Source organism: Aricia agestis, chromosome 22 (genome assembly GCF_905147365.1).
Source record: "Aricia agestis chromosome 22, ilAriAges1.1, whole genome shotgun sequence".
Lineage (NCBI taxonomy): Eukaryota > Metazoa > Arthropoda > Insecta > Lepidoptera > Lycaenidae > Aricia > Aricia agestis.
In genome coordinates this window covers 3243437-3256896 of record NC_056427.1, presented here as the reverse complement: position 1 = coordinate 3256896, position 13460 = coordinate 3243437, and the positions used below count along the sequence as shown (strand labels likewise).

Here is a 13460-nt window from a genome sequence, read left to right as displayed (position 1 = left end):
ATATTTTTTGGTTATGTTACTAGATATCAATGACATAAGAAACAGCTAGATATCGATAAAAAAAAATACCGTTATCTGGCTACCATTATGAAAATACCGGTACGTAACAATATTTTTTCGGGTATTCGATAACGTTATGAAGCCCTGCAAATATGTCAGTCACAAAAATACCTATTCGCCACGTTCCAATATAGCGTTGATAACGATCAAAACGCTCAAAATGCCTCCTATTTTGAGTGTTTTGAATTTTGATACTTTTTAACGCTAAATGGAACGCGGGGCAGGTTAGCATTTAACGGAAAAAAAACAGGGTAGATTCTAAATGTACCTAAGCTAAGCTAATCCGGGCTTATGGATGTATTTAACATTTATAAATTCAAAGATTCTGACCTAAATTTAAAATATGTAGTAAAATAATACATCCTACATCGATAATTGATACCAAAAAATCAATACCTTACCGACAAGTTACGTGAAATAATTCATTTTAAAATTTCCATTTATCATACGTAATGTTTGCCGGAAGTGTTACAATTTTGGACAATTCGTCAGAACTTTGTATCAAAGATAAACAGCTAAAAAACTGCTTATCAATTTCTTTGTACGATTTACGATTTTTTAAGCCCAAAAAAAGTGGGTTCACCGTTTTTCAACGGTAATTCTGGGGATATATTTCAAATTGAAAGGAGTATGTTTTTAAATGTATGGAGTCTGGTCCAAATTTCCACCACTAACGAGACCTATATCTTATGATTGCCTACCTAATACTGAATCATTATTACCAGTCCGCAATCAAAAATATGCTGTCAGTAAAAAGTTATGACTGAATGAAAAGTTATGTTTTTCTACCACTGTTTAGGAAAAATATTGCTGATCTAATAAAAATGCATTGATTTTGGCGCAAATATTCACCACTACTTCATCTGTCTGCTAAATTCGCTTGGCGTACTCAGTTAGGTTTTTACTGGAACAGATCAAAGGCTTGGAGTAAAGAAAACGCAAGTACGAGTATACTTTACAATAGCTTTATGCTTTGTTCAAACCTACGCGACCAGGCGAATGCGAAGCGGGAGCGTCAAGTTGTCAAATGTGTGTTTTGATTCAAGTACCTATATAATTAGGTATTGTTTTGTTGATTTGTTACTTAGCAAATATTTTTAACTATGTTTAACTATTTACGGCGATAGCATTCTATATAGGTTGTGCAGTGTGCTATTACCTCGATGTATTAAATACCTCCCACGACATGTTCAAAAAAACTTGGTGCTCTTTAATAATATAGTATGGGCAGCTGCGGGGTACGTAGTCTTTTCGGCAGCGGGCGCGTGCGACGAAGCGCGGACGCGGGCGGCGCGACGGACTGTCGACGTTGTTTCCGTTGCCGTCTTTTTGCCAAATAATAAATTAGTAAATAATCCATGGTAATCTACTCGACACAACTGTACAAAATTATACTAGCAAGTAGCAGCGCTAAATGGGATGGACGCACGCGCCGGGTGGGTACCCGGCGCGCTCGCGGATCATGGCCCGCGGCGGTCTTCTGACGCGTGCGCCTGCGCCCGCATCCGCCCCGATTTTGGAGTTGGCCCTTATATATTATGTGAGTATTATAGGTGTTTAAAAAAATATCATCTATATAAATAAAAATGGATTTTCAAATGTGTTAGTCGCGCTAAAACTCGAAAACGGCTGGACGAATTGGGCTGATTTTAGTCTTAAAATATTCGTAGAAGTCCAGGGAAGGTTTTAAAGTGACACGAAGTTCACCGGGACAGCTAGTGAACTAATAAAACTACATATAATATACTTACACATATATTTCAGAGATCATTTGCTGTATCAACTGTTTCAGTGCTTTGATCTACATGGGATTTCATGTGTTTTTGTAAACATGTCCATGTATTATACTTAGCATCACAGATTTTACATTGAAATGATTGTGTGGGATGGTGACGTTTTCTATGATCAGTTCTTCGTGAGGCAGATAGAAAACGTTTATCACAAAACTCGCATTTGAAAGGTTTTTCGCCAGTATGAGTTCTCGTATGATATAATAAGGACTCCTTTGAAACAAATTTGCCACCACAAGTTGTGCAACTGTATTTCTTCTCTTGCGTATGCGTAACTATATGAGCTTTTAGCCTGCTTGGAGCGAAGAACTTCTTTTTACACCACTTACACTCGTGACTTTTGTAGTTCCCATGTTCGTACTGTATGTGAACACGGAGGGACACTTTTTGCGTATACCTTTTGTTGCAATAATCACATGTGAATTTAGCATTTTCGGATGACGCTCTGCTTTTTTGGCTGCATATATCTAAATCTTTGTGTTTTTTATAAGTCGTCCGACTTTTATATACTCTTCCACAGTCAGGGCACACTATACGCAAATAATGTCCAACTTCATGGACTTTTAATGAGTGACGATTACTAAAGGTCTTCCCGCAATCCTTGCAAATTAACTTGCAATGGCTTTCGTCTTCGTGTGCTTCAACTAAAGATAAGGAACCAAATTTCTTACTGCAGATTGTGCACTTATATTTCTTTGGTGCATGCACTCTTATGAAATGATTTCTTAAGTTAGAGAGGCATGGATATACTCTCATACATATCTTACATTTTAGTGTGCTTGCATCATTTTTATTACATAACATGTCTCTTGTTTTTAATTTTACCGAATCGACATAGTGTTTTCTCTTTTTTTTCTTAACATCAAACTGATTTAGTTCGTAATGTATGTTGGGCTCACTTTTCACTTCTATTTTGGTGTCTTGTAACAAAGTATTCAGCCTTTTTGTTGCAGCTGATACGAAATCTATTTTACATACATCAAAGAATTTTTCGAAAATATTATTTTGGGAATCATATGTGATAAACAATGAATTCGATCTGCTATAATAGTTACCAGTATTATTTAGTTTCTCCGACAAACCTTCAACATAGTTTTTGAGAATTTTACAATTTTCCTTAGCCTTAATTAAAAATGTGTAACATTTAATCGCAGTATTGGCACACATCTTGCATAATCCTTGAAAAGTAGATACAATGTTGCATATCTGAAAAAAAAAACAATACTTTTAGGAAGTTTACAAATTATTCAAAGAAAGAGAAAGTCTCTGTGAAAATCTCTGTGACAAAATGTTTTGCTCCACAAGGCACAAATGGGCCGGCTCGACCGGAGAAATACCACATTCTCACAGAAAACCGGCATGAAACAGCGCTTGCGCTGTGTTTTGCCGAGTGAGTGAGTTTACCGGAGGCCCAATCCCCTACCCTATTCCCTTCCCTACCCTCCCCTATTCCCTACCCTCCCCTATTCCCTACCCTCCCCTATTCCCTACCCTCCCCTATTCCCTACCCTCCCCTATTCCCTACCCTCCCCTATTCCCTACCCTCCCCTATTCCCTTCCCTTCCCATCCCTACCCTCCCCTATTCCCTCTTAAAAGGCCGGCAACGCACCTGCAGCTCTTCTGAAGCTGCGAGTGTCCATGGGCGACGGAAGTTGCTTTCCATCAGGTGACCCGTTTGCTTGTTTGCCCCCTTATTTCATAAAAAAAAAAGGAAAGATTAAGCCAGAAGGTTGAACTTAATACAAGACCAGCAAAGTTTCTACTCTATCATTTAAACCTTTACGATATTCACCATACCAAATTATTATACAAAGCAAAATAACCGCAGCAACTGCAGACATGCTTGAACAATGATATTATATTATACTAAAACATAATTGTGCTTATACTACAAATTAAACGTCAGTATGTAGAACTGTTTGCGATTATTATTCTATGCCTGGTAAAGCAGCAGCTTTGTCAACAGTATTCAAATAATGTTTAAATATTACTATAGACTTACGTCTTCTCCAAGAACATGTTGCAGAACATCCAATATTCTTATCGAAAGCTCTCCCTGATCATTTTTTAACAAAACTTCATCTTCTATTCTTAATTTAATATTTATTTGATTAAGGCATAAGCAACAAAAATCATACTGATTTATGAGGATCTTATGTAGAATGCTACTGTTACGCATCATTTTCAAGCACAATACCAAACAATTTTTTAAGTTTTGTAATATAAAAAGTGCATTTCCAAAATAAGATGCAATGTTTACAATGGGAATTCTTCTCCTTCCTCTTTTTGACATGTGCTTCTTCTTCTTCTTTACAGGTAGACGACAAAAAAGATTTGCCAACGTTTTCACTATCTGTGTCAAATGTGAAATGTCAAATCCAAAGGTCAAATCAAATCACAAAATTTGTGATTTGATTTGACATTCCCGGCAAAATTGCCGGGAATGTGAAAGAGTGTATTTTGTATATGGGTTTTAATGTATGGTAGGATATTAACCATTAGATATTCGTTATCGTGCACAAGTGTAGGAAAGTGATGCAATATCCAGAAATGTGCTCTTTTGTGTTCTCTTCACTTTACTGAATCGACCGACTTGACTGTATTGACTTCATACTTAGACATTAACTAGACTTTAGACATGACGGACCTGACGATAGAGAGAAAATTGTAGGAACTAGCTGTTCCGGCAAACGTTGCTTTGCCATACCATATTATTTTATTGAAGTGACTAAATAAGTATGTTACCATGGCAACGTTCATCGCTATCCCGTCGCACAAACAATGGTCGCCGTCAGTCTCGAGTTGTAATAATTAATAATTTACTATTATTTATTCAACAAATGCTCTTATCAATATAATAAGTACCCAGTAGCCGATTCTCAGACCCACTGAATATGCATATAAACTTTGGTTAAAATCAGTAAAGTCGTTTCGGAGGAGTACGTGGCTTCCCGCTCCCGCTTAATATTGTTACGGTAATAATATTAAACTCGACACTGGCCAATGGCCATGGTTCATTAGCCAAAGTGCCATTATATATATAAAAAAAAGAAATGTCAAATGTCAATGACATTTGAGAAAAATGCAAATTGCTATTTGCTAGGTTCAAATTGGTTCAAAGCAAGTTCAAAGTATTTAAAATCATTCAATATCTTCGGTTCAAAGAGCTTTTAGCATGGTTGCAGTCGATAAGAAAAAGGTTATTTCGTCAATTTTATCAGACGTTAATTCTAAAACGGTGACTATTGTGTTTCAATAGGTATCCTTTTCTTTAGTAAAAAAATCCAAATGACTTTTCCGTGAAGAGACGAGCATTTTTGGAAAATTATTCCTTTTGCTTAAGTGATAGAGTGCTAAATATTCTCGTGAAGTGTACAAAACCGTGGTAAGTTTTATTTTATTATTAATAACAAGTCTATAGCTGTTGTGCCAAAATTAAACGTAACCCAAAACCTAGTAACGTAGTCTGTGAACACTTTGACACCATTTAAATAAAGACTGAATAACAATTTTTACAAGGTTATAACTAACTATAATATAACTTATAAATCATCCCCCTCGCGCAGCCCCCTCGAAAGGGGGCCAAAACAAGAAAAGGAAATTAGATTAGAACCGTGACCGTGCTGCGGCAGCAGCCGGCGACCGTCACAAAACATGCCTCAGAATTCCAAAAATTTCAAAGGTGAGTAGCTCCAAAATTGGGGGGTTGCTCAGTGTGGATTTAATACCGGGGGTGTTTCCCCCTCCCTCTCCACTCCCCCCTCACCTCCGCTCCCCATCAATCTTGGGGTACGTTTCTGAACCTTTACCGGAAAAAAATTTGTTATCTCTTAAAATTATTTTGATTAATTTAATCAGTCAGACAAGAATTATAATTAAATATTTCTAAACTCAGGATAATTATAGAATCATTTATGAGTGATGTCATAATATATATCCTGCGTATGTTTTTTTTTTTAAATAGGTTACCTGAGGTATTAGACAGAAAAAAAATATGCCAATGTAAAAACAGTACCGTACGAAAGTGACCAAATGTTTTGGTTACGATTTTTGGCTTCTCTCAATGTCTTAGATGTATATTCATACTAATATTATAAAGGCAAATGTTTGTGAGTTTGTGAGTGTTCATATTTGTAACTTCTCCATGCTTAAACGGCTGGAATGATTTTGATAAAATTTGGCATGGAGTTAGTTGACATACTGGATTAACAGATAGGCTACATTTTATTTTCGAAAAATGGCTTATTCCTATAGGAGCATCAATGAAAATGAAAATCATAAAAAAACCACAAGTTACACCCATAGGCACTTAAAATGAAAGCCACAAATGAATAAAAGTCTCCATCTGCTAATATCGCCTTTTACGATATAATATGTACATTGTACTACAATCTTTGATGTAGTTTTTACACATGTGTGTGAGTTGTGACTAATTACAAACTATTTTTATGACTTGATCTGTGCCAATTTCCTAATGTGTCTGAATCAGTTGCGTTTTTGTTGTGATTGTGGTGTGATATAATGCATCGAAAAAGAATATTGAAAAGGCAGAAACATGTATACGGTATGTTCTACTGTTTTCTGCCTAACAGATCCTTGGGTCCTGACCCTAAGAGACCCTGCATCTGCAGTTTGCATTGCCCAAGTGTGTGTGTTTAAGTTGTAGAGGCAGCAGCAAACTAGGTGAATCGGTAGTCATTATTTTTCCGTGTACTATGTGGGCTTAAGAGCCTCTAATGGTGGCCATACACTGCCAATAGTGGATTGGCATGAGTCATGCCAATCCACTGCCACACATGGTCAGTTCTAACTGATCCAATTGATAGTGTCATGCCTATGTATGTATATGTGCAATGTGTATGGCCAGCATAAGGAAGATCTTTTAAACAGTGCACAGTTGTGTCAATGGAAGTGTTAGAGGCCCAGCCCTTCGATCGGCATTTTAAAATTGTTGTTAACATTTGAATATTTAAAAAAAAGTTTTCGTTTAATCGGCCAAGTGCGAGTCGGACTCGCGCACGAAGGGTTCTGTACAACTATGCGGCGAAAGTAGGCGAAAAATTGTGTTTTTTGTATGGGAGCATTTTAAAATATTTATTTTATGTTTGTTTTATTATTAGTTATTAAAGTATACATATACTTAATTGAGGATTTTGTGAAAATTTAAATTGCATACTTGTTACCATTATTGACATCAAGCAAAAAAGGCCAAAAAATGCCTTGCTTAATTATTAATTTTATTTTGTTTTTAGTATTTGTTGTTATAGCGGCAACAGAAATTCTCAATTTGTAAACATTTTAGAAGTCTAATGCCTGTTTTCACCAACGGTCTCCTAACGCTAAGTGTTCCCTAGCGATCTTTGCGGGTCAAATATTTCTTAAAACAAACACATTTTAAAAAAAAGTAATGTTTTGCAAAAGTTCTTACGTCCTAAGGACGAACGTGACACACAAAAATTCGTGAAATCTTGAAGGATATGTAGCTGCTAGGGGACCACTTAGCGTTAGGAGGCGGTTAGTGAAAACAGGCATAACTGTAGCAGTTTTTGAGATACAACCTGGAGACAAACAATGAAGTCTTATAAGGAAGTCGGTTAAAAAATAGGCTAGTAATTATAGGGTCCCGTTTTTACATCGTTAGTTTTTACCCTATGGAACCCTAAAAAAATATTAATTGCTCGCTCGCATCGAGAATTACAGAAAATTTGCCCTTGAGAAAACTTAATAAGCATCTATACATATAACGAGTTGTTTTTTGTCAACTGTAGGTGATTTCGGCCTACTTTGGCCTTTCGCCAAAATACGTCGTTGAATTGGCGATAGAAGTACGTTCAGAGATAATTTACCTCTCATAAGACCTTTATACCAGCGTCATTGCTCTCATTTTAGTATTTCAGAAGTAAAACTGACAGTCTGTTTACGTAATATGCGATGTTTTGGTACGCAGGCTCAATACGAAGCCTACGTCATCGTGGTGAATGAAAAGAGCGGGTGTGCCGGCCGCGCCTCCCCAGTCCGGTTCCATCATTCGCAGCGCGCGCACGTCGTATTGTTTTCCGATTTTTGAATTTCGAAGTGTCGTGGTTTTTTTTTATTGGTGATTACTGATTTGTAATGACTTACGGTAAGAGAGTTTAGTTTTTTTTTTGGAAATGGAGAATTCGAATCAGTGCGTGGAGTTGTGGAAAACGTACACGTCGTTATGCGGTAAATCTTTTTATTATCTGTGCTACTTCGTCGTGAGGATTACTTGCGATTATCGAGAAAAGCGCGAACGAAGTTGCGGGTGACATAGGTACAGTGGTTTTAGGGTTCCGTACTCGAACTTCGAAGTATAAAACGGATAGTACTTTGCTGTCTGACTGTCCATCCTCAAGAACCGGGCATAAGCGACGTATATACTTTAATTTTGGGAAAATACAATAATATTGACAGTTGGTTAATTCTATTCATGTTTACTAGAATTTTGTTTGACTTTCTCTAAAAGAAAGTCATAATTTACATCAATAGAGCCAGCACCTTAATCAGCGCTAGTTGACTACCGTGTACCTTAAATACACCACGCAAAACTTTAAGATCGCTTTTGAACTGACCTGTCTGATCACTGATCTACCAATAGTAAATAGTCAATAGGGTGTCCCCAATCCTCATAAGCGCATCCGCTTCCTCCTCGCCCCACCAAAGTATTTAGCACCATCTCCTTTTCTGTTTACCGAGCGATCTTAAATTTTTACGCGGCCTATATCCGTTCTACGAATAGGTCCAACAGCTAGGCTGATTTTGATGAAATACAGCATAGACATAAAGTAGACCACGGCTAAGGCCATAGGATACATTTCATCACGGCAAAATGTAAGATGCCGCGGGATACTGTTTATACGTAGACGGAGCCGCTTGCAACTTCTAGTTAATATGTTAACATCTTTCTGTCCAATTCAGAAGTTTTCTACCTCGCGAGGCGACCTAGAAAAGCCTGTATGTTTTGATGGGTCTGGCACAGACAACCGTTGGTAAAGTTGCGCTGGGTTGATCGTGCCCGTAACTTTGCCTAAGCGGTGAGTGGAGCACCATGGGGTTTTAGTGGGTAGTTCCTCGGACAGAGCCACATACCCCGGCCGATGTCCCCAATCCGCCGGGGATGCGTAATGCATTTCCCCATGTAAAAAAAAAAAGCTTGCACTGTATCGTTTCTGCAAAATACCATTTTTTTCAATTTCAATTTCTCCAACAAGTACTTGACCTAGAATACTTGAAAACCTTGATAACATACGAGCGGCGTTCAATGTATTCTCGGTATAGGTATGAAGGAAAAGGCGGAAAATTCTGAAATAATTTTCTTTTTCTCTGTAGGGGAGTGGGAGAGCCATGCTTCGGCACGAATGGCCGGCTCGACCGGAGAAATACCACGTTCTCACAGAAAACCGGCGTGAAACAGCGCTTGCGCTGTGTTTCGCCGAGTGAGTGAGTTTACCGGAGGCCCAATCCCCTACCCTATTCCCTTTCCTACCCTCCCCTATTCCCTTCCCTTCCCATCCCTACCCTCCCCTATTACCCTATTCCCTCTTAGATGGCCGGCAACGCACCTGCAGCTCTTCTGATGCTGCTAGTGTCCATGCTTTCCATCAGGTGACCCGTTTGCTCGTTTGCCCCCTTATTTCATAAAAAAAAAAAAGTCACCCAGAAGCTCAATACACTTATTAGTTCTATAAATTAACTTTTGGATATCCTCTAAAAAAATGATTCTTATACCTACTTGTCCGAAAAATGCGTCTTGAGCTCTTCGTCGTCGGAAAAACGCTTTTCACGAAGATCTTTTTTTTAAATTTGGAAACAAAAAATAATTGCTAGGGGCCAGGTCTGGACTGTAGGGAGGATAGTTGATTTCTTCGAACCCGCATTCTAGCACAGCAGCCTTGGCAACTCGCGCAGTGTGAACCGGTGCGTTGTCGTGAAGAAGCAACACCCCTGCGCTCAATTTCCCGCGACTTTTTTCTTTGATAGCTTGTGAAGATATATTCACATATTATGACGATGCAGTTATACTCTGACTTTTTTTGGTGTTTTTTTAAAGTTTCTCCTGTAGTGGCACTCACCGGCCCGCCCATACGGGGGTCGTCTTCAATGCTTTCCCTACCTCTTTTAAACTCACTTGACCACTTTTGAAATGTAGATAATGAATCCTTCATTATCTACATTTCAAAAGTGTCAGAGTCTTAGTAAACTGCTACCAGTTCCTTGTGGATCACTTTTTGAGTTTTCCCCTGCTTTATAAGGAATCACTGCACGGTGCTCGATTTTCGTCAACATTGTCGCGTCAGTTTGAATTCATGTTTGAATGTTTGTACTTATACCCTCAAATAATGTCATTACCTAATGAGATATTTAAAGTACCTATAGTCATAGTTACTTAATCACCCTGATACCGAGAATACATTGAACGCCCCTCGTACATATATGCAGATTAGGGCATGGCGGTATTGGGAATCTTGCAATACCGGTATAATACCGGTATTTAATTTTTCAAAAACCGGTTTCTCGGTTTTTCGGTATTTTTATGATATTTCTTTATTTCATCAAAAAAGCGCTAAATCCGTTTGTTTTTGTTTATTCGATTAAATTTATAATTTAATCGAATAAACAAAAAAAACATTAAATCAACTTGTTTATTTAATGTTTGACAGTTAAACAGTGTTTTGTTCCTTACACTAAACAAATGTAACTAAAAAAAACTTCCTTAGGCATACTTAAAATAACCAACAATTTAAACATTAAAAAAGTCACTATCATTTACATTTAAGTTTCCAGTAATGGAATCCAGACAGACCCGGAGAAACTGGAAGCATTCAAAATTGGCCAACCCCTAAGAACAAAACCGAAGTGCGGGCATTCCTCGGCCTATGCTCATTACTCATACTACAGGCGTTTTGTTAAGGGATTCTCGGAGATAGCCAAACCATTACATCTGCTGACAGAAGATATACGACAATTTAGTTGGGATGAAACTTCTGAAGATTCTTTTCAGAAACTGAAGAAACATCTGTGTGAAACACCAATATCCACAAACTGAAGGTCAGTTTATAGTCGACACGGATGCAAGCAACACGGCCATCGGAGGGGTGTTATCTTAAAAACAGGGTGAAAGAGAAGTTGTTATTGCATATTTCAGCAAATCTTTATTTAAGCCAGAGAGAAACTACTGTGTGACAAGAAGAGAACTCTTGGCTGTTGTAAAGACGCTACAACATTTCAACAAACATCTCATCGAGAGACAGTTTTACTGCGAACTGATCAATGATCATGCAGCCTTAAGGTGGCAACTGCAATTCGAGAATCCAGAAGGTCAAGTAGCTCGATGGATTGAACAGCTCCAGGAGTATTACTTCAAGACGGAACACCGCAGATGAAAGACGCATGGCAATGCCGACGCACTTTCACGAAGACCGTGTTTGAAAGACTGCAAACACTGTGTTAAGCAGGAATCTAACGAAGAAACATTAAAGTTAACGAGAACAAGTCCTTTGGGTCTCTGGGAGAATAATGCTATGAGGGAGGCTCAAGAAAGAGATGACGACCTTCGGCACATCATCACATGGAAGAAACGGGGTGACGTAAAACCAATCTGGAGTGAGGTTGCACCCACTGACGCTGTCACTAAGGCGTACTGGGCGCAATGGGACAGTCTGATACTTCAAAACGGAATACTCTACCGGAAATGGGAGAAGACTGACGGAGAGTGTTCCATCTTCAGATAGTTGTCCCAAGAACCAGGGTACCAGATGTTCTCACAGCATAAGAGTCAGCAGGTCTTTCTCTCTAAATCCTCCGAACCCTAGCGCGTAACATTATTATAATAATAAGTGTGACAAAGAAATATGCCAACACAGGACTCACACACACGCAGCAAAACTATTATTTACTTGCTCAGTTGATTTTGAGTGTATTGGTATACGTTTTCAATTGTTTCATAAATCATAATATTGTGTTGAAAACACGTGTGCGTATACAAAAATACATTAAAGCTAAAATACCGAAAAATCGGTATTTTTCTTTTTAACACCGGTATTAGCCCAATGGTCGAAATTCGACCTTAGTTTCAATGCAATGACATTAGGACTACTACCTATATTTTGTAAAAAATATTGACTTTATCATATTTTTTTTTCAACTCTTGTTTTTGGGACTCAGCTGATCGCAGACTGGCCGTGTAAGCATTGTCTAATAGTATCTTAGATTCAATTAAAAAAAAACTATAATGCATTTTCAATTTGTCAACTTGTTGTCAACAGACTTCAACCATAAATAAAGGAGTAGGTATAATTCGTACTAGAGATCGCCCAATGGTCGAAATTCGACCTTAGTTTTAACGACATTAGGACTACTAAGTTCCTATATTTTGTAAAAAAATTATATTGACTATCATATTTTTTCAACTCTTGTTTCAGGGACTCAGCTGATCTCAGACTGGCCGTGTGAGCATTGTCTAATAAAAAAAAAAAAAACTATAATCCATTTTCATTTTGTCACCTTGTTGTCAACCGTTGTCAACAGACTTCAACCATAAATAAAAGAGTATAATTCGTATATATAGCCTTGTCACTCAAAAATCTGTCATTTTTCCTAGTGTATGTGTTGTAGTGTGTGTAATGTTTTATTTGTTAAGAAAATGTATGATAAAAGTATAATTTCAAAATAATATTAGCTCGATGCACTCCTTCACCATATAAACTATTACTGTGCAAAATTTCATGCACCTACGTTTCCCCATTTTTCGTAAAAAGGGTTACAAAGATTTTCGTTCGCGTATTATGATTTGGAATAAAAAGTATCCTACGTCCTCTCCCGGGAACCAAAGTACCACTACACCAAACATTAAAATCGCGTTAGTGGTTTGGGCATGAGGAGGTAACAGACACACTTTCGCATCTATACTTAAATTAATATTATAAAGCGGAAGAGTTTGCTTGTTTGAACGCGCTAATCTCAGGAACTACTGGTCCGATTTGAAAAATTATTTCAGTGTTAGATTTATCGAGGAATGCTATAGGCTATATTTTATCACGCTAAGACTTAATAGGAGCGAAGAAATAGAGGAAAATGTGGAAAAAAGGGGAAAATAATTTGAAAGGGCTTATCTCACGAATTACTGGAGCAATTTTTCTGTTATATGGCACAGTAGACCAAGTGAAGGATCATAGGCTATTTTTTGTGGACAAATTTGTCTGTGAAATATCTAATTTACGCGGGCGAAGCCGCGCGGAATGGCTAGTTTATAATATTAAAGTATGGATATGGCAGGCAGACAGAGAACAGGTACAGATTTTTAGCCTTCAAGCATAGAACCGTAGGAAAAAACGCTTTCTTATCAATCAAACGCCAATTATAACATTTTCCACGAGAATCTTTGAAAGACTTGACCAAAGTCATGGAAAATTATCTGGAAAACAGTTCTGATAACGTAAAGGTCAGGGTTACTCTGATGCGCAGTTAGACAACTCTTATAAGGTCTTCGTAGTTCAGGGGATAAGGGTTTGTCTCGGACGTGGGTTCGACTATCGTGTTTTTTAAAGTTTGATTCTAACTGTAATGAGCTTGTATTGTCCCAACCTTTA

At 37.8% G+C, this 13460-nt stretch overlaps 2 protein-coding genes across 8 annotated transcripts in view; one reads left to right on the top strand and one right to left on the bottom strand.

Moving 5' to 3' along the window:
• Positions 1 to 1799: 1799 nt before the first annotated feature.
• LOC121738016 (zinc finger protein 878-like) lies at positions 1800 to 4107 on the bottom strand. Its single transcript, XM_042129818.1, has 2 exons — positions 3854 to 4107; positions 1800 to 3056 (listed from the first exon to the last, which is right to left on the bottom strand). The coding sequence occupies exons 1-2, from the start codon at positions 4031 to 4033 to the stop codon at positions 1821 to 1823; spliced, it is 1416 nt and encodes a 471-aa protein (XP_041985752.1). The 5' UTR covers positions 4034 to 4107; the 3' UTR covers positions 1800 to 1820.
• An 895-nt stretch (positions 4108 to 5002) lies between these two features.
• The window catches only part of LOC121737992 (glycerol kinase), a 39822-nt gene continuing 31364 nt past the window's right edge, over positions 5003 to 13460 (top strand). For 2 of the 7 annotated variants that reach the window (XM_042129785.1, XM_042129778.1), the window contains exon 1: positions 7982 to 8058. In XM_042129785.1, the coding sequence (XP_041985719.1) occupies positions 8004 to 8058 (55 nt within the window). In that variant the 5' untranslated portion in view covers positions 7982 to 8003. The other 5 variants (XM_042129782.1, XM_042129779.1, XM_042129783.1 and 2 more) reach the window with 5 other exon arrangements.